General features: G+C 43.0%; 4 protein-coding genes and 1 non-coding gene across 25 annotated transcripts in view; 2 read left to right on the forward strand and 3 right to left on the reverse strand.

Moving 5' to 3' along the window:
• LOC6581905 (acid sphingomyelinase-like phosphodiesterase 3b) overlaps positions 1-457 on the forward strand; it is a 17193-nt gene extending 16736 nt beyond the window's left edge. For all 5 annotated transcript variants that reach the window (XM_044010031.1, XM_044010032.1, XM_044010033.1 and 2 more), the window contains exon 6: positions 32-457. In XM_044010031.1, the coding sequence (XP_043865966.1) occupies positions 32-269 (238 nt within the window). In that variant the 3' untranslated portion in view covers positions 270-457. The remainder of the gene's footprint in view (positions 1-31) is intronic.
• LOC6581899 (putative uncharacterized protein DDB_G0271606) overlaps positions 1-5174 on the reverse strand; it is a 21145-nt gene extending 15971 nt beyond the window's left edge. For all 4 annotated transcript variants that reach the window (XM_044010027.1, XM_044010028.1, XM_044010026.1 and 1 more), the window contains exons 1-2: positions 5027-5174; positions 2520-2563 (exon numbers count right to left, since the gene is read on the reverse strand). In XM_044010027.1, coding sequence (XP_043865962.1) covers positions 2520-2563; positions 5027-5159 — 177 coding nt within the window. In that variant the 5' untranslated portion in view covers positions 5160-5174. The remainder of the gene's footprint in view (positions 1-2519; positions 2564-5026) is intronic.
• Positions 4203-26179, forward strand: LOC6581906 (mediator of RNA polymerase II transcription subunit 15). 14 transcript variants are annotated; one of them, XM_044010000.1, is made up of 9 exons: positions 4203-4313; positions 11271-11606; positions 14744-14838; positions 15054-18452; positions 22439-22596; positions 22861-23361; positions 24071-24473; positions 24547-24674; positions 24803-26179. In XM_044010000.1, the coding sequence occupies exons 2-9, from the start codon at positions 11488-11490 to the stop codon at positions 24893-24895; spliced, it is 4896 nt and encodes a 1631-aa protein (XP_043865935.1). In that variant the 5' UTR covers positions 4203-4313; positions 11271-11487; the 3' UTR covers positions 24896-26179. The 14 variants fall into 14 exon arrangements, with proteins under 14 accessions (XP_043865935.1, XP_043865933.1, XP_043865936.1 ...); XM_044009998.1 differs by lacking the exon at positions 4203-4313 and adding an exon at positions 6393-6484 and having other exon boundaries at positions 11021-11606; XM_044010001.1 differs by lacking the exon at positions 4203-4313 and adding an exon at positions 6393-6484 and having other exon boundaries at positions 11021-11606; positions 24074-24473.
• LOC6581907 (probable insulin-like peptide 5) lies at positions 13094-13812 on the reverse strand. Its single transcript, XM_002007585.4, has 2 exons — positions 13568-13812; positions 13094-13457 (listed from the first exon to the last, which is right to left on the reverse strand). Exons 1-2 carry the CDS (start codon positions 13734-13736, stop codon positions 13261-13263), a joined length of 366 nt encoding a protein of 121 aa, XP_002007621.3. The 5' UTR covers positions 13737-13812; the 3' UTR covers positions 13094-13260.
• Positions 14085-14157, reverse strand: Trnar-ucg. The gene has a single exon. It is a non-coding gene; the product is annotated as a tRNA-Arg (tRNA).
• Positions 26180-26487: the final 308 nt, after the last annotated feature.

Here is a 26487-nt window from a genome sequence, read left to right on the forward strand (position 1 = left end):
TCTGTCTTATGCTCTGCTCCATCTGCTCTAGATATCATCGCGCCAATGCTGTCCGATATCAGTCCGGCTCGCCCTGCCTGGGCCTGTGCATGCTCAATCACTATTGCGCCATCACGCGGCTGGACTACGACGAGTTCCGACTGTGCCTGGAGTCGGAGCAGCTGCCGCTGCAGAGCGGCTCATCGCTGGCCGAACTCTGCTCTGGCTGCTTGGCCCTCGCACTGCTGCTCCTGGCACGGCATGCAACCACCCAGCGAATTTACAAATGAACGATATACGAGTTTAGCCAGTTCAAATGGGAAACCCAAAAATAAAAGAAAATAAAAGTAAATCAAATAAATTTAAGCTTGATGCAGGCGCCACTCCTCCTAAACGAAATAAACGCGCTATTCAAAACTCTTAACCAATGCTGTCAGTGTAATGTGTAAGTGTCTGTGTATGTGTGTTTGAGTGTGAGTGTGAGTGTGTGCTTCTGCATGTTGGTGTGCGTGTGTGCATGTGTGTTTGTGTGTATTTGTGAGCGCCTGTCTGAAAGCCATATCATATGTGTGTGTGATACAATTCGTCTATTATTACTATAATACTATTATTATTATTATTAATATATATCTATTAAATGTTTATGGAAATAAACGCAAATTTTTAATGTTAGCTCGGCTTTATTTTCGATAAATATTTAAGCAACAAATTTGTGGCATAAATAAATGTGTTAATTTGCGCAAAGAAGTCGGCAGTTAAAATAAACTCGCTCTGTCTCGTTTTTTTTTTTTTTTATGGGCAACTCCATTAAACGGCAAAAACCGCAGCATCCATATTAAAACAGTTGCCATGCGGCAAGTGCGGCAAGTGCGGCAAGTGTGGCAAGTGTGGCAGACAGCAAAGACAATTTGAAGGCAAGTCAAAGGGGGCAGCAGCAGGAGCAGGAGGAGGAGATGGAGTGTGGGTCAGTCATTCGGCCAGCAGGCTGCTGACATCCACATCATGAGTAATGCATGAGCTGGTAACCCAAGTCTGTTGCATGCCACACAGCCTCCGCCGCCAGCCGCCTCCTGCTCCACCTCCAAATGCCCAACCGCTGCATGCGTGACACTCGCTACGTGCTGGCCAAGTAAATTATTGGTGAAAATCTACGCTCGCATTTGATATTGGCGAAAAATGTTCAACCTGCTTTTAGTACTACAACCAGGCAACCACCCAACCACCCAACCAGCCAACAGGCACCAGGCACCAGGGTGGTGCTGGTTTATAGCGCTCGCTGTCCACACAACTTGCTCGTCGCCGTTGCATACTTTCGGGCGTTTCGGTTTATCAGTTTCATCAAAGTTGCAGCAACGATTGCAACAACAATGGAGGCATGCAACAACTGCAGCTGACATTGCAACACCCGCAGTCATTAAAGTTTATTAAGAAATTTGAGAAACTCTTAGTCAATCTTAGATTGGTGCCCCTTGACAATTCGCATACCGCAGCGCCTCAGTTGACAAACTGTTTTTCGGTCTTGTGGCTTCTGCAATTTGGCAAAGTTCTCCCCAAACGAATTGCCGAATAACAGCTGGAGATTGGATTGGTTTTGGCCTTTCGAATATGCTCTCTAAGGTTTCCTCCTCCCCTCACACACATACATAACCACATTACGATTCACCCTTCCACCTCGACTTGAGCATGTATTTAGCAAACGCTCGCCGAACTTAAGCAAATTCCTATAATGTATATTAAACTTGTGTAAACAGCAATATGAGCTGAAGTCGCCCCTTGATGAAAATATGAAATACAAATACATACATATGTATATATGTGTGTGTATGTATAGCAAATGTTCTGTATATATACGCTTCAAAAGCAGGCGAAAGTTTACTTTTTGCAGCGCTGCCAATTCATATATACATATACATATATGTATGCATTGTGTCAAGCTGGCTTTCTTGGCGATTCTCATGAATTCTGGTTAGCTCTGTTTGCCGTCATGCTATGATTGGAAGTAGAGAAGCTTTAGAGCATGTTTACACATTTATTTTTCTCTCACATATAAACATATACACATAATATTATGCCCTTCTAGGCGATTCTCATGAATTCAGACTTAGAGCTAGGTCAGTGAAATTCCAAGTAAAAATCTCAAGGTTTTCACTGTGGAATTTATATGGACTGAAGATTTTCTTCTAATTTTCTGTATTTTCTTATCTCTTTCAATGTTAACTTTAGCAAATATGCAACCCCACAATCTACTGCTCATCTTCACTTGTATCTCAACAATATTATGCAGCTCTTGAAGACTTGAGTACTCGAACCGAGCCTTTGCTATATCGACTGCTCATCATACCCCTTTCAGCATTCACTTGCAGGGTATGCAAATACAATAACTATAATTATGGATATTAAGCACATACTATACTATATTATACTCTATGCCACATTAGGCCAGTATGTGCTTATGTGTTAGCCGTGTTGCTGTTGTTGCTGTTTCTATTTTCTCTAGATTTCAGCTGCTACACTTTGGTATGCATATTATAAACACTCACCTGTTTGGCTGCGGCTCTGCCAGCAGGTAGCTGCCAGCCAGCAGCTGCTCATAGAAGGCCGCATCCATTTGCAGCGGGAACGGGTAAAAGAGTGCAGAGAAAACAGAAAGAAAAAAAGGCATATAAATATTTGTACATTATGGCAAACTAAAGAGAGAGAGAGAGAGGCTGCCCTTGCCGCAGCGCCCGCCCCAGCCACAGTCTCGGCTGGTGTTGCACCTGCCTGGGATTCGGCTTCTGCCACACAAGCAAAACAATTTCAATTCTAATGTCCCATTAATCATTCACAAACATTAAGCATATAGATATATATATATACACAAATATATAAATGTTGTTGTTTTTTTCCCGCTGTATATATTTTTTTTTGCGTTTGGCTTTCTAGCGTGAAATACTAAAATGAAATTTCAAGCAGCTTAGTTGGCTGTCAGGTGCTCTGCGAATGGCTTTTTTTGCACTGCCGCTGGGATTGATCACCTGACAGAGCAGACCATTGAGTGCCAGCCAGGTGTATGCGCCGAGCAGGCATATCAGGCACTGCGAATGCACTAATTGCTGCGCTTGACCGCCTCGCATCAAATCCCATAAACCTCCGAAAAAAGCAAAACAGCTGTGCGCTTCATTTGACCGGAACAACAACAATTACAACTTGTATTTGCTTAACGGACAGCAGCAACAACACCAACAGCAGCAGCAGCAGCCAAAACAGCAGCCAATGCGAATAAAAATTCAAGAATTCCAAAAATATTAGCCCATAAAATTGGGCTAGAAGAGGAAGAGATGGGCCATGGATAAATAACAAGCCAAAGCTATGCATAACAGAGAAAGAGAGAAAGAGAGAGAGAGAGACTGAGAGTGAGGGTGAGACGGGGCGTATACAGAATCAGGCAAATGCTTGAATTAATACGTTCCAATTGGGGAAAAGCGCTTGTAGGCTAATAAGAATCCCACTTGAATTTGAATGGGAATATGAATGTTGTTGTCTGTTAAGCTGTTTATTAGCTTGTGAAGAGCAAAAATTTAATGAAATTAAACAAGCTTTACGATTTATTCAGCATGACTTGGCGCTCGGTTAGTGTATGCTCGAGTCCGTATTGAAATGGCTTACAAAAATCCAAAAATAAATATTGAATATTTTGAAAAGAAAAGTATTTGAATATATAAATTTTGGTACAACAGCTGTATAGGTGGGTCTATATATACATGTATATATGTATATGTGTGTATATAAACAGTTCGTTATAGTGTAGTTAATTAGCTGGCCAAGAGTGTCCGTGTGTGTGTGACTAATATTTATTGCCTTGTGCAGGCTCTTTAGTTGGAGGCTGTATCAAAATACGCGATTAGCCAAAACAGACAGACAACATTTATAAGCGTGTGTGTGGGCGAGCTCTGGGTATAGGTACTAAATAAATATGCGAGTGTGTGTCTGTAAAGGGGGCATGTCTGTGTGTGAGTGTGTGTGTGTGTGTGTCATACATTTTCCATTTTCCATGAAAGCCACAAGAGCTATAGCTAAGGCAAACGTAGCAGCAGCAGCAGCGACTTTTCGCTGCTTTTGCGAACTTTTTGGATGAAACGACTTGTGGCTAAGTGTTGAATGTTTGTTGTTGTTGTTGCTGCTGTTGCTATTGCTGTTGTTGTATATGAAAAACCGAACCGTGAAAACAGCACACCGAGCAGCGAGAGTAACAATTATAATTCGCATCGCGAACGTGGTCAACTCAACCAACAAGCTGTCAGAATTTGTAGTCGCAGTGTAGTCGCTGACAGTGCACAGCGTACAAATTGCAGGTGTGTGTATGAGTGTGAGTGTGCATGAGTATATGTGTGTGTGTGTGTGTGTGTGTTTATGTGTCAGTGAGTGAGAGTGCATTGTGCATTGTTCTTGTGACGTCGCCAACAAGCCAAAAAATTGCATCTGATATGACGGCGATGGCAAAAATGCGCGTGCGTGCAATCCAAATTTAATTAAAACGAAACTGAAACTCGAAATGAAAATGAAAAACCAAAATCAAAATCCAAATGAAAAGCGCCAAATAAAAAACAACTAATTCATGATAAAAAGTGCACAAATAAACATAGTCATTAAAATGGGCAACACAGCTAATTAGCATTTAAAGCGCAATTAGCAATTGAATGCAAATTGCCGCAAAACTCAACCGAGCAAAAATTCTAAAAAAAATATATCTGAAAAATCACACAAAAAATAAAACTGCAACAAAAAAATATACAAAAAAAAAAAGAAAAGCAAACTGCAAAAACAATTAAATGACATTTTCCTATTTACGCTGAAACGCAATAACAAACCATAAGTTTTCAAAACAAATTTCAATTTTTGTTGTATTTATTTCGTTGCTGTCAAGAATTGAACTCAAAAATAGAATTTTAGAGACCGAGTTTCTAGCTTTCGCTGTGCGTGGAGCTGGCGCGACGCAGCAATAAAAATATTCTGTAATAGTCCACGAGGCCACGGCACATCCACACACACACACACACACACTTACACACAGAGGCACTCTGGCACACTAGCTGCACGCAGGCAGAGCTATAGATACATTTGTATCTAAGTATCTGTTGCTCTTGCTGTTGCTGCTTTGGACTGTCGCTGACTGCAGCATCTTGTAGCCTCGGGTCCATCGATGAACTGACAATCTGCTGCTATTTTCCTGCTCCTCCTCCACCACCTTCTCCCCTCCGCCTCCGCAGCTTTGGCTTCATTTTTTGTTCAAACACATATTTTACTTTTCATATTTCATTTGTGCTTTTTTTTTTCCTCTTCGCCTTGTTCATTCCCAAAACTACTTTGAGTTGTCTCGAGTGTTGTTATTGTTGTTGTTGTTTATATAGAGTGAGAGAGATAGAGGGAGACAGCGTGGCAAAAATATATTTGTTTATATGTATTTGTATCTGTATCTGTGTATGTGTGTGGCACTTTTACAGTAGCTTACCTCAGAAGTTGCCTAGACCAGCTATTAGTCAACTAGATCTGCATCTCATCAGCTAATCTGATTAGAATTAGACAATTGAGTCATCTTTGAGGTGTCACAGACTCTTTCATCCCAGCACATTAATCAAACGAATGTTTTCTTGACAACCAGCCAAAAGTCATTAAATGAATTTATTAGGCGCTTTGTATTTTAATTATCTAAAATATATAAACGTAGACAAGACAGGGATCAATTTATTTTATATAAATTAAATTTATAAATAGAGGAAATTAATTTTACTTATTTATTTAAATTGAAAGCAAAAGTATTTCGACACTAAATAGTTAAATAATTAAGGGTGACTATTGAATATTTTTAAAAAATATAATTAAATATATAAAAGTAGTCGGAGTTAGTCTTTACTTTGATCTGCATTGCATTTGATCAGCTGTGCACTTTATGCGTGGACGCTACTGTGCCGCGTCTCGTTCCAATACCCACACACACATACAGATACAGATACAGATACGGCTACAACTACAATCACACAAGAAGATGTGAAACTGTAGAATAATGTGAGCACGAAAAGCGAAACGCATGATCATTGCGTAAAGTTTTTCTTTTTCATCAAACGCCCGTCGCAGCAGTTGCTGCCGCAGCTGGTGGTGCTGCTGGTGGTGCTGCTGCTGCCGTCGCAACCGCAGGCGACGTGTTCAGCTCTGCGCCGTGTTGTTCCGTTCAGTTCGCTTACAAAACGCCGGTTGGCCGTAACGGCCGCGGATGAACGTGGCCGTATACGGGCCAAAAGCCGAATATGTCTATGTGGTCTCCGGGCGCTCCAGTTGATACCCGAATAGCGTGCAAATGCACTTGCCAATGACGGAGGCAAAGCTAAAGCCAGTGCCCGTACCAGTGGCAGTGGGCGTGGCAAGGGCAGAGGCAACGCCAGGTGCCGCCACACAGACACGCAGCGAACTCTTTGTGCAATTTGTGGGCATGATTTTTGGATTAACCAGCGCCACATTGCGACAGACGGTGAGTACACACACACACACACGAATACACACACACACACACAAGAACACAAACACATATAGAAACACAAACATGAAAATTCACATTCCCATAAACAATTTGCTTAATATACGTTAATTATAATTCGGGTTGCCTGGCAGCGTTAAAAGAAAACTGTAAACAAATTAAATGTGCCATGAAATATTTTAGCATTTCAACTAAAAACAAACAAAGACAGCAGACACAGATACAGAACACACACTCACACAGACACACCGAAACACACGCTGCTGGCTAATAATTAAATCAAACAGCGCTCTGCAAATGCCTGACAAGCATTTGGCCAAGCAATAAGCGCACCGGATTGCTACTGCTGCAGCTACAACTACAGCTAGATACAGATACGGGTGGAGCTGAAGCTACAGATATAGATACATATGCAGATACAGATACAGATACGGATACAGATACAGATACAGATACAGATACAGATACAGATACAGATACAGATACAGATACAGATACAGATACAGATACAGATACAGATACAGATACAGATACAGATACAGATACATTTACATTTACAGATACAGATACAGAAACAGATACAGATACAGATACAGATACAGATACAGATACAGATACAGATACAGATACAGTTTTTCTTTTTCATCAGATACAGATACAGATACAGATACAGATACAGATACAGATACAGATACAGATACAGATACAGATACAGATACAGATACAGATACAGATACAGATACAGATACAGATACAGATACAGATACAGATACAGATACAGATACAGATACAGATACAGATACAGATACAGATACAGATACAGATACAGATACAGATACAGATACAGATACAGATACAGATACAGATACAGATACAGATACAGATACAGATACATCATGCATGTATCTGCAAATTTCAATGCAAATGCAACAATATTTGCACCTGATTTCAATGCAATACTCGTAGATTGTTTCCATAGCCGCACACGCGCGCGCTCTTACAGCACGCTCGCCGTGCCGCCACAGAGAGGTGCAAAAAGTAGTCTCACACACACACCCGCGTACACTCATTCACACACACATAAGCTTAAGCACACTCGCGCACCCACACAGCTCAAAACTTTTTTTAGTTTGAAACAATATTATTTTGCGCCTGCATTTTTTATGCGAGACGCGCACTTTAATACCATGCTAAGTACACCTGTGAGAGTGTATGCAAGCCAGTATGTGTGTGGGAGTATGCATACGTGTGTGTGTGCAAGTGTAAAACTTTAATTGGGACATCAAGTGGGCAGCATGCATTGCATTGTAGTGCTGCTGCTGCTGCTCCTCGTCTACCTGCCGCTGCTTTCCAGTTTCCCATTTTCATAATATTTTATTAAATTCTGATTAATTTCGAGAAGCCGTTGGCCCAAAGTGTGCGGCACGCAAAAGTGTTGCATGCTTTTCGGCGCCCTCGCACACGCTGCGAACGCATGCCGTTATGCATTACATTGGCCATTTCGTATGGCTGCGGGCCACAGCTGCGATTCAGCTCAATTAAAACGCATAAATTGCACATCAACGAGCAAGTACACACACACACACGTACACACGCATAATTTGAAACATTCTAGCTTAGTATTTTATTGCAATTTTAATGCCACTTTTTGTTTTGCCCCAGATTCAATGAGTGCATGAGGTGAGGTAGAAGAAGAAAAATAAAATTTTTTTCTACATTTATTACATCTTATAAGTCAAATAGCTTTACTTTCAAGTATGTTGAAAGATACAATTTCATGTACAGACACATATGAAAAATAATTAAATGTTGTTAATATGAATTGCACTGAGAATGAGAGAGAGAGAGAGTGAGAGAGAGACAGAAATGTAAATGTAGTTACTGCAGGTCAAGCAGTTCTCAAAATTAAGCACATAAATCGTATGCGCTTGGCTGTTTATTCAACTGGAATATGTACATATGTATATGTATAACAGAAAGAGTTATTGACAGAAATGCAGCAGTTCATATGTTATACTTACAATTGCAAGAGATTTACATATGTAAAATGTAAAGCAGTTAGCAGTTTTTACAAATCAACACCAATATCTGTATATAACAGAAAGAGGCATTAAGTTAACATTGAAAGAGGAATTGCTGCGAGTCTGCAATGTGAATATTATACTGGTTAGTGGCAATATCTATAACAGTAGAAACCATATAACAGAGACAAGATCTGTACACTGCAAACAATGTTAGCTATTCATTTAGATCACTGTTAAAAGACACAGACACTATCACTCAATCCTGCATTTAGATTAAAGAACTAACTACACAAATGTTCTACATCTGTTATACAGCAGAACTGTGTCAATAGCACATTTGTTATACATATACTGCAAATATGTTAGATGCTTTAACGAGATGTTGTATTCCAGAGCATAGACAGCAAATATGTTAGATATTCCAATAAATGTCACTTTCACATGATGTTTGCTCGTTCAGCACGCTCCCGTGCGTCATTTGCTCTAACTAGACACACACACATACAAACACTCTTTCATGCAAGTCTTTTTTTGCTGTATTCTCCTTTGAGCTGCAACAATTTGATGTGCAGCAATGAGCACAACAAGAATTGGAATTGGAATTATGTTTGTTAACAGACTGCTATTTCCTCATGCTGACCAACACACTCACACATTCGCATAGCACACAGACAGATGGACAAATGAATAGTTGGAGAGACGGGCAAAGACAGACAGCAGAAATGACGCAAATCTGTATAATGCCATTTGCTCAAAGTTGCTAATTTTATTTGAGGTGACACACAAGGCGGGAATTTGCCTAAGAGTGAAAGAGATGCGAAGAAGAGAGAGAGAGAGAGAGTTAGGGAGAGCGAGCAAAGTAGAGCGACAGAGAGTGCAGAATTGGAACTAAGAAAATGAGAATTTTTATGGTGCGTTTGTATGCGTGTGAAAAATATTATTGTAGCATAGCAAAAAAGTGAGCATATTTCAATATTAAGACGTTGTCGCATCTATTTATAAACGACAAAAAATAAAACTGAACAAAATTTAACATATAAAAATAATAATATTTCAGCAACCCAAAAATTAGTTGAAGCTACATTTTTAAATGTGACAGTAGTGAGTAGATCCCTCTTCCTCAATAGATATTCTACATATATCTGTATATACATATAAGAATTGGAAAACACGACTGTTGAATATTCATAATATTCTGTAATTTGTTTGTAGCAGCTGTAAAACAAGCCAAAAATAATGAGAATTATAATTACAAAAGATTTGTGTCGCCAAAACGAAACGATAAATGAAGAAAAACAACGAAAATGCAAAGGCAACAGACAGAATATAGATATATTTATATGTAAATATATATATTTATATCTTATACATATATCAATATTAGCAAGATATAGCAAAATGTGTTCCAGTGGCAACATAATTATATATAAATACTTTCATAATGGAATTTTTTGTTATAAATATAGAGAGTGAGACTGTGTGCGTGTTATATATAAATATTTTATGTGGAGCACTGACATTGAAGCAGTTGCTGTAGATTGGAACCATTTGGAATGTGCTTATATACATATATATTCTTAGAAGAATGTTTCAATTTTACTTTAAACAAAATATTTTTCTTGAATGAATTCGTATTCAGGTGTTAAGTGCAAAATTTATATAAGTTAGTTTTGCACTTAACAGTGCAGCAGAATGTAATTAATGCAGCTGCTGCAGATCAAAGGGTTACAACAGAACGAGATCTTATGTTAACAGTGAGAGTAATGTAAGCAGTGCAGCTGGCTGGACAGCAGATATGTGTCACTGTTAAAGCACAGAAACAGAAGAGACATGAAAGTTTTTATAGCAGTCTACAAATAACAATATATATTTACATAATTTATGTATTTATTCACATATATTCTATATCCATTAATGATTTCTATATCCAAAATGAGTTTAACTTTAAAGCAAATAAAAAATATAAATGCTCTTTTTTTATGCCCAGACATAAAACATATATAAAAACAACTTCAAAGAGATTGTGAGAGTCGAGGGCGAGACTTCAATTAAAAATGAATCATAAATAAAATCTGTGCAAACAGCAATAACAATTAAAAGGCTTATAAGATTTGCATGCATGTGAAATCGCATGCAGCATATGAAGAGAGTTCTTGAGGGACCTTGCGAATACGATAAATGTTGCTTGAACAAGTAATATGCGTAATATGCGGGCGGGCAGGCGGATTAAGTTGTCAACGGGGACTCATTCGTGGCAGATGACATGAATATGAATATTTAAAGCTGTAAAAACGGAACTTGATGAGCCGGAAATGAGTCTGTAGGCGCATAACATTCATGCATATATGTATGCAGAGATACATACATACATACATATGAAATCATGTGTGTCAGAACCATAAATAATAAGCTATTTATCAGGGATACATATGTATATTGGATTGGCATAAAATATTACCAATTTATTGAACTAACGAATCTTTTGCATTTGACATTTTAATTACAGAACGAAACAACGAACCACACGATTAACGATATTTAAATTAAGCTACTGATTAGCCACATACATAAATACATATGTATATGCATAATACAAGCTGGGGCTAATTGTTTAGAATCGCAACAATAGAAACAATATAACCAACAACAATAACAACAATAACAACAACTACGAACAATAAGCCGATTAGCAGCTGCCCACGTCTCGGGCTGAAGTGAAAATTTTAAAATATTTTTTATCAACAATAATTTAAAAGTTTTTCGGAGACAACCCGGACACAAACAAGCAGCTGGAAGTTGACGAAGAAGAAGAAGAGGCAGAAGAGCTGAAAGCAAAAGCTACCAAGTGAATAAACAAGCTGAAGAAGCGCAGCTCAAGTGAAGACAAGGCAAACAGAGTATAACAGCAGCAGCAGCAGCAGTAACAGCACCAACAACAGCACGCATAACAGCCACAACAACAACACGTACAAAATGGCCGCCATTCAACGCAAACTTGTGCACAAGCAATTCAATTCACCAATGGGCCTCTACTCCCCGGAGAACGTAAAGGCCACACTGAATCGCGAACTGAAGGCCTTCGGGGCCGACGGGTAAGTTAAACGAAATAATTCCCCTTAACGCATTTAAATGCATAATTTCATAGAACGCAAGGGCGGGGCTGAAAGATGAAAGAAAGCCCCATCCTTAAAACAGAAAAGAGTGAAAATGGAAAAGAGTAAAAGCCATAGCAGCAGCAGCAGCAGCAGCAGCAGCAGCAACAACAGCAACAACAGCTAAACTAGTAAAAGGGTTTAGGGTTTGCCCAAGTCAACCTTAGTTAGCTGCCATCACGAGGCAGCCTCTGTGGCTATTATATCCACTGTCTAAGGCTGCTGCACAGGTGCACATGAAAGCACATTAATGCAGAGGCTATATGCGAGCACATACATCATATACATATATGTATCACATTAATATATACCTACATATATACATATATAGTGGCTGATATAGCGCAGCTGCGAGGCGCACTTTGTGCACTGCAGCGAGACGGCAGCGTCAGCAGCGGCAGCAGTAGCAGCGCTGCCAGCGACAACTGTTGGCGATTTGTAGCTGCAGTTGCTTTCAATTTGTATCACACACACGCACACACACACACATACACAGAGAGTGCACAATTAAAAGCGCTTGACTTTTAATTGTAATTACCAAATGCTATACATAAGTAGCAACAGCAGCAACAACAACAACAGCAACAATAATAAAAGCAGCAACAGCGCGTATCTCAAAGATGCTGTGGACTTGAAATTTGTAGCTGCCGCTGCCTTCGCTGCCTTCGCTGCTGCTGCTGCTGTCGCCGCCAAATTGGGCAACAACTACAACATTATCTCTGGCATTGTTGTTAGCAATTGTTGTTGAAATAAACCGGCCTAAACTAAACAGCGCCAAACGCTCTAAGTAGCCTTTCAGTTATACGTTGTCTATGCGTGCGACAAAACGTGTGTGTGCAACAGCTGAAAAGTATCCCAAACAATTGAGTTGAGCAGAGCTGAATTGAGTTGAGTTGAGTTGAGTTGAGTTGAAGTGAAAATTGAAACAGTTTCAGCCTCGAGCAGATACTTTGAGACGCGTTCGCGTGTGCAAACACACAAAAGTTGTATCTGAAGCTGAAGCTGCCAACAGCAACAGCAACAACAGCAATAGCAACAACAACAAGCTGCAACAACAACAGCCTTTCACAATGTATGTTAATCGTGTGGCAGGCATCCGTTAGATACTTAGTTAACGTTTTTTATATAATTGTTAAACAATTCACTAACAGTCGATGAGTCACACGCACAGAAATTAATGGGGGAGCTCGTGCAGCGGCAGCAGCAACAGCAGCAGCAACAGCAACAACAATGTCAACAAACACATTGCAGGCGCCTAGCCAAGAGCTGTGATGCATCTTTTCGTGATCTGGCTGCCGTTGCGCGAGTGACTCATAGTAGATGCCCAACAGCTACGGTGAAGCACAGCTAAATGAAAAGTTTTCAGAATAATGCAAAACTGAATTGAAATGTTTTCTGAAGTAATGCAAAACTCACGCAACAGTGAATTATCTTTATCAGAGACAAAAGTCTGTTTATTCAGTTAGATAAGATATAGATTTACAATAGCCGCAAAGAATTCCACTTTTTTTTTCGTTTTTTATAAATTTGCTTTAATAGAACTACATAAAATATAATTTGAATATGATGTGGCATAGATTTCAACTTAAAGCTTTCAATAGGCGCAATACTTTTCCATTACCTTGGTGGTGCAGGGCTTTAGGCAACACTCGTTGACAACGCCACGCGACAGCCGCCTGGTGGCCAACAGGGTGCTGTGGCGTCCCCTCGGGGACGGTCCCCCAAGCGAATCGAAGTCGGCGTCATCGGCGTTGAGCTCCTTTTGAGATTCGACATAGTCAAAGAGATCCACTGCAATGCAGAGATGCGTTAATGCAAATTGCCTGCACGGCTGTGCTCCAATCAAAGCCAATCAGCAGTGGCAACAGCAGCAGCCACACACTGCTGCAACATATACTCACAGGCGCCGCGTTTGTACTGGTGAATAGGCATAAACTTTCCTTTGCAGACGGCATAGATGGTTTCGCTTAGCTGCGAGCCGCACACCTGAATGCTGGACAGCGACTCCACGCTGTAAAGCACCGCCAGTAGCAGCAGCAGCAGCAGCAGCGTTTGTTTGCCATTCGCCATTCTGCAATGCCTGAATTTGATCGAATGTGTAAATTGTTGTGCCTGTTTAGATGCTGCACGAGATGTGATGAAGTTGCTCGCAGTGGCAAAGGCTTTTATATCCATGGCGGTTGGCGCGCGCCTGTCAATCTCGATTACTTTTTATTGGCCACAAAGGATTTATGTGGGCTGCTGGCCCCGAATGGGTGGGCAAGCCAGACGTCTGCTTAGTAGTTGTTTATGTGTTCCACTTCAAGCAAAATATATATAAATAGAAGTAGTTCCACTTAATAATGACATAATCCAAATTTTGCATCATAAAAATTAAAAATTTAATTGAAAAAAAAAAATAAAAAATTAAATTGTCTTCGACCGTGACAGGACTCGAACCTGCAATCTTCGGATCCGAAGTCCGACGCCTTATCCATTAGGCCACACGGTCTTGTTGAAATGATTCGACTAATCATACACTTAAGCGGTTCACAGCGCGGGAAAATGTGTTATTTGTGTACACAGCTTGCAAAGCAGTGCAAACACAGAGCCAACAAGCAGTGCGTGTGTGATACTCAAACTGTAAACAGTCGCACCACAACTGTTATGACAGCAATATTTCTAATTATAGATATTGACATAAATATTTTACATATAAAATTTTTGTGTATATATAATTATTTATATATTCTGAGAGCTACTTATAGCCAACAAGTATGGGCGCTAAGTACCAGCTGGCGGCTGTTTATTTTGTTTGTTAACTTATTTTATAGAATTATTTAGCTTATCTCTCAAGCTTATCAAACAAAGCTGTTTGCATATAAGCAAAAAAACCCGTTTAGTCTAATTGGAATTTTGTGTAGATGAAGAATTTGTGCTTATAAGAAAATATTTTGTATTAGATTAGCTTACATTTTTGTGTAGATGAATTATAAGCAAAGTTTATAGGAAATTTAATTAGGGTTTTAATTAGAAAATATTATTTATAGCTTAATTTGCCATTTTGCTCAATATTCATTAAATATTTTCAATTTTAGGATCGAAATCGATGAACAAATCACAAAGCCCCTAAACCTGGCCAACTCCGCTGTTCTGCGCGCTGTTGAGGAGGAGGATCAACAAATCAAATGCGGTAGGTGCTCTAAATATGTGTGTGTGTGTGTGTGAGTGTATATGTATGTGTGAGTCTGTATGTATGTTTGTCTATACAAAGAACAATGAAAGACCTTGAGCAACATTCAACAAAAACTGCCACGCCCACCAACTACGTCTCTGCAATGTCAAGTGTTCCGTTATGTGTTCAATTTATTCAATTTGATTTGAGTTAAAGCCGAAATTGCTTCATAGGCGACTTTTATGCTCGCCCACGGCAAAGTCGAAGTAGGCAGCGAGGTGGCATTCAGGAGACGCTGCCGCCGCATCATGCACCGCATCAGCAGCTGCTGGACCAGATCAAGTCCGAGTATCTGAGCCACCAGCACGATGTGGTCATCGATCGAGAGACGGTGCTGCGCATTAATCGTCTGTCCACGCGGCGCCAGCTGCCCAAGCGCGATCACAGCTGGCCGCCCGCGGAGCAGGAGGCGTTGCACAGCCCCTCGGTGACGCCCTCCATCACGCCCACGCACAGCATCGATGTGCTGCGCGAGAAATTCAACAGCCCCACGAGAATCGTGGAGCCAACTGCGAGGGAGCTGCGCCAGCAGCGCCGACAGCTGGAGCCGAAGCAGAAGCAGCAGCAGCAGCAACAGCAGCAGAGACCGAGGCAGAGCAGAGCAGATGTCAGCAGCAGCAGGACTCCAGAGGAGTCAGCCAGCCCTTCGCCAGCCACACCACAGGCCAGGGGCTTCTCCGCGCCCGAGACGAAGGCGGCGGATGCGGACCTGGGCCTGGTTGCGCCCAAATGCGAGTACTACGAGCAGCTGACGCAGCAGCGACCCGCCACGCCCACAGCCAAGGTGAGCACGCCCAGCTACCGGCCGCGTCTGAAGCGCCAATCCTATTCGCTGGACCGTGGACGCGCCCGCAAGCGAGCCGTGGCCTTGGGCGCTGCCACGGAGCTGCCGCCCCCGAAGCCGCGCAATGGGAGTGGCAACGGCACGCCCAAGGTGCAGAGGCGCAGCATCAAGCTGGCCACCGAGCTGAGGATCAGCTACGACACAGACCACGGCAACGACGGCGACAGCGAGGAGGAGCCCAAGGTCACGCTCGCAGCAGCAGCAGCAGCGGCAGCAACTGCGGCTGACATCGATTTGGAATCGTTGCCGCTGCCCGCCACGCCCAGCGAAAGGGCAGCAGCAGCTGCCGCTGCAAGCGCTGCAGCCAAGCTGATGACCCAGACACAGAATGCGAGCTTGCCAAGACAGGGATCCACGTCAATTGACAGCCTGGCACTTAAGCAGCAGCAGCAGATGGCGCTGGCCCTAGCCGCAGCTACGCCCGATGGCCGAGCGCAGAGCGAGCGCATTATTCCGATCACGGTGCTCGCGGAGACACCTCGGTCCGGCCAGCAGGAGGCGAGTGCGCAGGATCCACGCAACGCAATGACGGACGATGCTGCTGCACCGCCAGCCACCTATGTCAGCGCCACCAGTGGCATCAAGCTACAGCGCCAGGACAGCTCCGGCAGATGCAGGACGCAGCTAAGTCGGGCGAGCAGCATACCCACGCCGCCTCCTCTGCCGCCGCCACCAGCGGCTCCGCTGCTGCAGCTGCGCGCCAGGTCGCGGCAGGAGGCGAAGGATATGCAGGCGCGTCGCCAGGGCGGCATCTATGAGCAAGTAGATCCGCAACTGGCCTCCAGCCAGGTCAAGCAGCACGAGGCGCATGTGGAGATCGCCCAGCTCGAGGCGAAGTATGCCCACATCCAACAGTCCATAGCGGAGCATCTGCGTCAGATCGATGCTTACATGGAGAACGCCAAGACTGCGCTGCAGCGCACAGCGCAGGTTAAGCTAACAGCAGAGCCACCAGCAGCACCACCATTAGCACCACCCAAGCCACTCAGCAGCAGCCCCAGCAACAGCAACCACAACGAGCTGTGGGACCTGTTCGCATCGAGGCAATCTCCCATCCTGGCTGTGGAGAGTCCTTTGCAGGCCATATTAAGGCAAATTTACTGCCGCGCAGCTGGCATTCAGCTGCAGCCCAAGGAGCAGCAGGACAGCCCAGTGCTTCAGCAGGAGCCAGCCGTGCCCGCTGAGAACGTGCCGATAGTGGAGCGTGCTCTGGAGGATCTGCATCGCATTGCCATTGCACTGGATAGCGACGGGCACGTGGAGCATAAGACGACGCCAAAAGCTGACAAGGCACAGCACGTAGTCATCGAGGAGGAAACGGAGGCGGAGACAGAGACAGAGGCAGAGCAGCAGGAGCTGAAGCTGGAGCAGAACTCTGACTTTAACCTAGACTACAGACATGTGTCCGATGTAATTGCCAACTATGAACAGCTGTCAGCAGCCACAGCGAATCGACAGGAGCAGCAGCCCGATAAGAGAAATGCCCCACAGCTAGAGGAGCAGCTGGCGGGCAGGGAGCGGAGAGCAGTGAAATGTCAGGAGCAGCATGAATCAAAGAAAGCAGACACTAAGAGTGAAGTAAAATCAATAAGGGAGGCGGAGGAGGAGGCGCTGCAGCAGGAGAAAATATTAAAGGAAATACGCAAGGAGCAGCAAAGGGAAAAGTTGAGGGAGCTGCTACAGAAGCAGGAGAAGCAGTTGAAGGAGCAGGTGGAATTATTAAGGGAGCAGCAGAAGGAAAAGTTAAAGACGGAACAGCAGGAGAAGCTAAAGATGGAGCAGCAGGAACTGTTAAAGATTGAGCAGCAGCAGCAACAGTCGAGTGATCAAGTGGAAGCTAAACACACTGCCACGCCCAGTTGTCCACATGAGCCCAGCGAGCAGGAGCAGCAGGCCAAGTGGTGCGCTGTGTGTGGCGAGTGTCGCGACTCGCCGCACGGCTGGGGCAAGCTCAACAAGGCTGACCAGTGGCGCCTCGACAATCTGCAGAACGAGTCGCTGGCCAACTACAAGTCAACCTATGAGATACGCAGTCCCTACATCTCGCGCCAAATCTCCTGGGAAGACACACAGCAGCAGCAGCAGGGGCAGCAGGAGCAGCAGCCGCAGGGGCAGCAGCAGGACCAGGGGCAGTCGAGGGAGCCGCTGCAACGGCAGCGCAGTGAGGTGGAGATTGTAACCACGCCAATTGCAGCCGAACAAGAAGAAGAAGAGACAACACCAACAGCCACACCAGCAACTGCTGCTCTGGCCGAGCCCAAGGAGTGGCAGCTGAGTCGTTCGCCCAGTCCATTGCCTTTGCGCAAGTATCCTGCTCCACTGATTGAGACCGCACAGCGCTGCAGCTCGCCCTTTGGCCTGAATGCAGTGCAGCTCCGATCCTCAACGCCCTCACCCGCCCCACTGGAGGCGAAGTTCACGCATGTGCCACAGCTGGAGGGTCACAACATTGGACTGCTCGTGCACACGGCCACGGAGCCACTGCAGATGTGCATGTCCGCCTCCTCCTCCATGCTGGCGGCCACTCCGCCGGCCACGCCCCGCTGCAACTCGCAGCCGCCGCCCTTTGAGTTTCTCGTGCAGCACGGCCTGGGCGTGGAAGCGCAGCGGGATGCACAGTTCACTGGCTTCAAGTCTCTGGCAGGCAGCAGCGAGGAGCTGCCGCGCGAGCGCAGCGTCAATCGATCCTTTGACAATGTCTCGCCACGCCCCTATATGGGCATTGAAGGTGTGTTGCGAATCCTTGTGCTGTCATTGAATCACTGATTCATTGAGTCATTGAGTGTGGCATGATGCATCTGTGATCTTCGGTTTCTGTGTTCAGTTCCTGTCAAAGTGTTGCAAGCAGTAAATGTCAAACTGTATGACAGTTTGTCTGCGAATGAATATAAATGTGATGAATGTATCTTAAATTTGCTCGTTGAAAACTATCTCATGATAGAGTGATACACTAATAGATACCCTGTTTTATAGAAATTTGTCTTGGCTAAAAACATATTTATGTCAGAGAAGTATGTGAATGTCAAACTGTACTGCAGCTTAACAGTGAAGCTCCCTGTAAAGACCTACTTAAGGAGTGTGTGTTATACAAAAGTAAAATACAAATATGTTAGAGTGCTTATGTCAGTGTCTCACTCGAACGAAATTTGCAATACAGGAAGATACCCTGTACTATATAACTTTTAGTTTCTATACATATCTAACTATAGATATCTTGTACTACTTAGTCTGAACTTTCTCTTGCAACTTTTTCTTCTTCTTCAACTACATATATGTATATAGAAATCATTTATCTATCAGCCTCAACACCTTTGCTTTAGCATACCCATACTCATGCCAATCCCTTGACCGGCAGGGTATACAAAGCATTGTTTCCTCGCCTTGATATAGCACGCAGCTCGTGCTAAGACATCAGCAGACCGTGGCACTTCAAAGCATACTACAATGGCCATGCCTGAAATTCTTGGTCGTATCTACCCAATTGCAGCAGAGATTACTAATTATGCCCAGTTATTTATAGGACAGCTCAAAATTGACAGCAGACAGAAGATCGAAAGAGATTTCGTGAAATAATGACACATTTCAAGCATTTAGCCAGGTGGTTTCAAGGAACCGACTCGCTCAAAAGCAGAACAAGGTACCGCAGCGCGTCAATGGGTATTGAAATGAAACAAAAACTAGCAAACATATATTATCTAACAGTCGATTTGCCACTCGAGTGCCCCCTTTTAGATGTACACTTATCTGCGATCCTTGGCAGACCCCAGCGCACATAAATCATGTGCTAAGGCGTGTTTAACAAGCGCAAAGACAACGATTTGTTAATGCATATTCAATATGTTGCAGTTCGTCTAGTCTTACATGTTCGCTAATAATTTTAATGAGCCAACATTTGTCGTACACCTGTGCGAATACGTTTAAAAACAGATTTATTTCGCGTATTGTTGGCCATTTAATTTTAGCCAAACCAAACTACTCAGAGGGCCCAGCACTTGACTCACAGACAGCACAGACAGTATATATCTATATATATATATGTATATATAGGCGACGCCATGGATTTGGCGACTTGTGAACCGCCCACTAGATTTGGACCGAACATTTATTAAACGTACTGCCAAGTGCCCTGCTGGCGATATGATCTACGATCTACGATCTACGATCTATATGCTATAATGGCCCCACGTATTGCTAAGCGATTTATATAATTATATTTCAAACACAACTGAACAATGTATGCAAAATGTCTGTGTGTGTGTAGCCTTGCAAAATATTCAAGGTGCGGCACAAATCAAAAATCGAAGGTGTAAACAATGCAGAAGAAAGAGCAGCATCAAGTGCGAGCAGGAAGCAGCGAGGAAGGTGACAGGAGCGGGTGGCGGGTGTCTTTAGGCCCAAGCATCATTAACAGCTATTTAATTTGCGCGTATTTAGTGAAGCTCAGGCTGCAGCAACCGCATCGAAGTAGAATTTATTTCTTGCGAAAATTCTCACACTTTCTCTACCTCTTTTTACCTCTCTCTCTCTCTCTCTCTCGCTCTCTGTCAATTTCTTAGTCTCTTTGTATATGTGAATCTGTGGGGATTAGCTTTCGGATCGGTTGAATAATTTGCCGAGCGTTTAGCGAGCTGCTCACTTAGTAGCATACATCGAAGGCACACAGATATCGCGCGGCCAACGCGAACGAATTAGCAAATAGATATAGAAATAGAAATTTAATTCAAATTGATTTTTCAACTCTTTTCCCAAACGATCAATAACGAACATCGACCAAAAAATATATAGAAAATTATTCAACGAACCGCGCGCCAGCTGAAATTGTTGTTGCCAATTAATTTGTATATAATTTAAATTTAAATCGAAATTTATTGTGGTGTTCCGACTAAACATTTTTTAATAGAAGCAAAAAGCGAAAACCAAAAACCGAAAACCGAAAACCGAAAACCGAAAATCGAAGAGCGAAAAGAAAAACCAAAGAACCTTCACTAATCAAACGCATCAATTAATTAAATAGTTATTACATAACGGTTTTCGTGTGTGTATATCAGCTAAATCATAATTTGAGTGTGAATTCACACACATCCACACACAGATATACAGAAACAGATACACACTCACACCTACACGCTGTTATTTTATACGCAACAACAAAGTCATAAAAAAGAAAAACAAAGAAGAAGAGCTGCGAAAATATTAAAAAGAAATTTATTTATACGCGCGGCGCTCGATCGTAAATACAGAAGCAACCAACACCTAAGCACAAATTCATAGCAACAGAAACTCAGCTGCAGGATGGGCGCACAGTGGAGACTGATTAACCAGAACTATAAGAATATGGAGGGTAAACATATTGCATACTCATGATTCAACTTATTCAACTTAATTTTCATTGATTTATTCGGCGAGCAATTGTTGCTGCTGCTGTTGTGGCAAGGCAGGCGCTGATGTTGCTGCTGCACCATCAGACACAACAACAGCAACAGCAATAACTAGATTATCATCAGCATAGCCCTTGTAGCTGTTGCTGCTGTAATTGCATCACGTTGCAGGTTACAGCAGCAACACTCAGTCAACATCCATCAGAATTGGTGTTGCAGCTCTTTAGTTAATATTGCTGCACTTGCAATTAACGACAGCAGCAACAGTAATTGGCAACAGCAACAACTTTGCTTCACTTTGTCATTGTCAGTTTAATTACTGCTGCTGCTGTGGATGCTGTGATTGCACTCTTATTTACAGCAGCAACAATCAATAACAACAACAGCAACATGTTGCCTGAAATGCAACTGCAATGTTATTACAATCATTCGCCATGGCAACATGTTGCCGCATATGTGTCATTGCTGCTGTCATTGCAGTTATATTATAGTTAGCAATCAGTCACAGCAGCAACATGTTGCACGAACACCGCCCACACCCACCGCCTGCACGTATGTATGTGCATGTGTCAATGATGTCTTGATGATGATTGCTATTGCAGCTGTTGTTGCAATCAATCACTGACAGCAGCAACAGTCGGTGCCAAACAGCAACATGTTGCAGCAACAGCAGCTGTCAATAGCTCATGTTGTTGTTGCTGCTGTTAGTGTGCCTCTCAACGACAGCAGCAACATGTTGCACAAACAACACCCACACATGCCTCCACGTATGTGTCAATTCTATCATCGTCACAGTTGCTGTTGTTGTTGTTGCTGTTGTTGTTTCTGTTGCCGTGCTGCTGCAAATTCTTTGTTTTTGAATCGTCAGCTAAATTTAGACACAATGACAACAGACAACAGCGTATGATTTGCAATTTGAATTCGAAAAGTCTGGCACTCTTCGCCTCGCCTGCTAGATGTTTCGTTTATTTATTTTGTACACTTTTAATTGGCTTAAATCATTTTCAAATTGTTTGTCCTGCACTGAGCCATCGAGAATCTTTAATATTTGCCCAAACACCTCTATATCTCTCCCTCTCCCTCTCTCTCTCTTTCTCTCTCACACTCTCTTTGTCTTCTATTTGTGTGTGCATCTCCAAGGCCAGCGACGCCCACGTCAGTGCGCGTGTTGGCCGCATTTTGTTGAATGTTGAATGTATTTTTTGTCTTTTCTTTTTTTTTTTTTTTTTTTTGGCGACCCACACATACAGTCGCCGCCCACCCAACTGCATATTTGATATACAGCAGTGAACATGGTCTTTTTAATATCTGTGCCCCCCCGTTTTCCCGCCCACAGGTTACAAGCGCGTCGCCTGGCCGCCAGCCTCCGAGGAGCGCATCGTGCGCGAGTTCACGCCGCAGCCGCAGACGCAAAGCCCGGCGCCAGGCAGCGGTGGCTACTACCCACAGCCAGCTGCCAGCCAGGCAGCCAGCGCGAATGCTGCTCCAGCTCAGGTAATTGTGCCAGCACAGCTGCCAGCCCCACTAAGACTCGTGATTGTATATAAATATATCTCACTCTAGTGTATATATAGCTAATCTGTGTAAATACTGTGTAAATTGTAAATATAATTGTTAATCTGTCTGCAATTGTCATTGGGTATCTGGTGAGGCATTACTGTATATATATATGCACACAAACACACACACACACCTACACACTTACAGCAACCCACCCACCCACTCAGCTAACAAAGAATACTCACTACACACTTGCAGGGCCCCATTTATAACAACGTTCAACCACGAACCCAGCAACACCCACAACCAAAGCCACAACCACAACAACAACAGCGATACCCACCACACCAGCAACCCGCTCAGAATGTTTATGGTCCAGCCACTAATTATGCGGCAGCAGCAACAGTTGCTGCTGCTGCCGCCCCAGCTAATACCTATAACTATCCACAACAACCCATCCAATACACACAGGCCCAGTTCAATAGACAACGCTCGCGGGAGCCAACAGTCGAAGCTCAGTTCCCATCGTACCCACAGCAACAGCAACAGCAACAGCAGCAGCAACAGTTGCCCCCGCAGCAGCAGCAGCAACAATACCAACCGTCTTACCAACAGCAGCAACAGCAGCCGCTTCAGACCGTAAACAACGTTGGTGGAGGCTGGAAGCATATTGGTCCACCAAAGCCCAAGACGCACAGAGATTTCGTTGCTGGCGGCGTTGCGCCCTACCAGCAACAGCAGCAACAATATCAACAGCAGGTACCGTTTGCCTGAATGGATTTATAGCCTGGCTTTGGCTCCCGATGCAAGAAACTTTTGCTGCTGCTGTCTATCTACAACACCCACACATACAACAGAAAGTTGGAATCCCCTTGCTAGGCTACTAACTGCTTAATGAACGCGTTTATGCGTGCCGGCAAATACCTGAACTGAACCCAGAACTTTACAAGAAAGTTGCTTGAAGTAAGGCTTGAGTCTTACTCCAATCAAATTTCTGTCTCAGTTCTCGTAGCTTCCCGCAGGCTTTAGCTCTAATACTGCTTTGTTGGCTATATGTTTCTCTATGTTCCTGAAAATCATATCTCTATACATACACATACATACCTACCTATGCGTTCCTTGTAGCAATCATATCTCTCTCTCTCTCTCTCTCTCTCTCTCTCTCTCACTCTTTCTCTATTCTCTGCTCTGCTTTCTCTATGCAAATTTCAGCTGTAAACTGCGACACGCTTCTAATGCTAAACGATTTACTTAATTACGAACTAATTTACTTGACACACCTTTAACACACCTGTCCTAATTGTCTCTCTTATCTCTCTTTACTCCGGTGTCTGTTTACTCTGTTTGTTTGTGTAAATGTTTAACTGTTGCACTTGCACCCAAACCACCAACAACATCCATAACCTCTGTCTCGATTGGCACCTGAAACACCATGACTCGCATGCAACACCACTGAATACCACCACAGCAGCAACCACCACAGCAACAATATGGTGCACCGTCCTACAACAACTACCAGCAGCAGCAGCAGCAACCGCAACAGCAGTGGCAACAGCACCAGCAGCAGCAGCACCAGCAGCAGCCGCAGCAGCAACAATATCAGGCTCCTTATCAGACGTCGCCATACCAACAGCAACAAAACTATCCACAGCAAAATGGTGGTGCTAACTATGCTCAACCACAATACAATTCTTATTCGCAGCCACAGCAGCAGCAGCAACAACAGCAGGTGCCCTACTCGCTGGATCAGACTGATCAGCATGGTTATCGTGGCGCCAGTCCTGGCATCATAACGCTGCGCAAGGAGGCGCCCGTCTCCCAGAAGCCAGCGCCAGTCTACACTTCGCAGCCTGCCGCCGTCAGCTATCGAGGTGAGCATCAGCAGCAGCAGGAGCAGGAAGAGGAGCGCCAACTGGACTAATCTCATTATCTCTCTCTTTGTAGGAGGCAGCAAATTGCGCGGAGATTTGAAATGGCCACCACAGGAGTACAAGGAAGCTGCTGTACGCGAAAACGAGGAACGTCGCCTGTTGGCGCTGGGCCCCGTTTGCCGTCCCCGTAGAGTCAATCGTGTAAGTGAAGAATGCTAGAGATTGAATGTAATATAGGTGCAATTCTGGGTACACAGAGTTTCTCAGTTAAACTGTATGATATTTATATAATTATTATCATATACTTGCCTCTCTCTCTTGTCAAACAGGACTACACGCCCTTCTTTGCCAAGCATCAGCTGAACCACTCTTATCCCAGCTATAAGGTGCCACCCGGCACTCAGCACATATTCGGAGCCTAAGAAGGGGATCACGTAGAGCTCATCAAGCAAACGGAAAATGCAAATTTTTATCAATGGAACCCACATCATATAATACTAAAAACGATCATGTATATGTTACTAAAACGACGACTAACGAATCAAAGCAAAAAACTATATGTATTTTGTTATACTAATTTTAAAACTTAACTAACCCACAGTCAACTTTATATACGTATGTATCTATCTATCTATCTATCAATCTATCAATCTATCTATTTATCATTATGTATATGAATATGCCAAAACGAAACGAATATCAGGGTACGAAGTACGCCCATTACTTCTATAAACACGTAGGAGCTCATATATCGTCAACATTGAGCAGACGTAACTCGATATATGGGCGCTATATGCAGACTGCATATAGATATAGTATATTGGAGCATAGATACAAACCTTTATGTTGCCAATTGTTTATCACTTAAGTTGAGACCTAGCAAATGAAACGGATATGATATGGAAAATGAAACCTTGTTATAATTATAAATGTTAAACAACACAAAACGAACTAACATATTTATAAATTTATCTATTTATATACTCTATAGACCGTGCGAGCAGTCACGCCTTGAGCAGGTCGAAGAGACCTTTGGCCTAAGACTCTATACTTCTGGCTAAAATTGTAAATTGAATCGATAGAGCCCTATTTATAGAGTCTTCAGCTTAGGTTTGCGTTGGGCTTGACTCTGGGCGCTGCTTCGCATTGAGTTTTATTGTTAAAATAGTTTGAGTTTGCATGATTTTTTGTGAATATTATTTTGTTCTATATATACTTATATATTACGAATTTATTGTTAACGAGCATATATAAAAAATGTCGATAGTCCGTGAAGTTCGATGGTTCAGTGAGTTTATCAGATATATATATACATACATACATACTCTAAGAAAAATGGAATATGTAACTAATTATGTCGCCGGGCGACTCGGACAGGTCCGCATAGCAGTTCGCTCTCGGCCGGCAGGTGAACAAATGAGGATGCCTTTGCCTGCTCCACTAGTGCGGGGAGTTCTAGAACTTTGTGCGCGACCTGGTTTGCCGCTCGGACGACCATCTATAATGAAAGAAACACCCAGACTTACCCAAAAAAGAAACAAAAAGCAAAACCAATTATGTCGAATCAATCAAATGGACTTAACCTTATACATACAAATTGATGTATATTCATATATCTATATATATAAAGAAAGGAAAAAAAAACAAACAATGAAATGAAATATAAATAAATGGCAAGTTTCTGAATACTCGCAACGAGAGAAGAATTTGGCTTCTGATTATGTGTTTTCTTTAAAGGAATTTGAGGAATGTGGGGGGTTGGCTGCCTAGTTCTTGGTCACAATATGTGAGCCCATAAAGAAAAATATGAATACACAATTTAGTTTACTACCATAAGTTAAGTTAGCAGAGTTCAGGTATCTGCTAGTCGAGCATTGCCATTGAAGAGTCATGATTTGTGATTTTTACAAAGGATTTCACATTGCTCTTTATTGAAACTTTCGCATCGCATTGCTAAAAACTATTATATTCACACAATAATCGTAATCATAACTATCATAGTTAGTTATAATAA

Source organism: Drosophila mojavensis, unplaced genomic scaffold (genome assembly GCF_018153725.1).
Source record: "Drosophila mojavensis isolate 15081-1352.22 unplaced genomic scaffold, ASM1815372v1 contig_74, whole genome shotgun sequence".
In the NCBI taxonomy this organism is placed as follows: Eukaryota; Metazoa; Arthropoda; class Insecta; order Diptera; family Drosophilidae; genus Drosophila; species Drosophila mojavensis.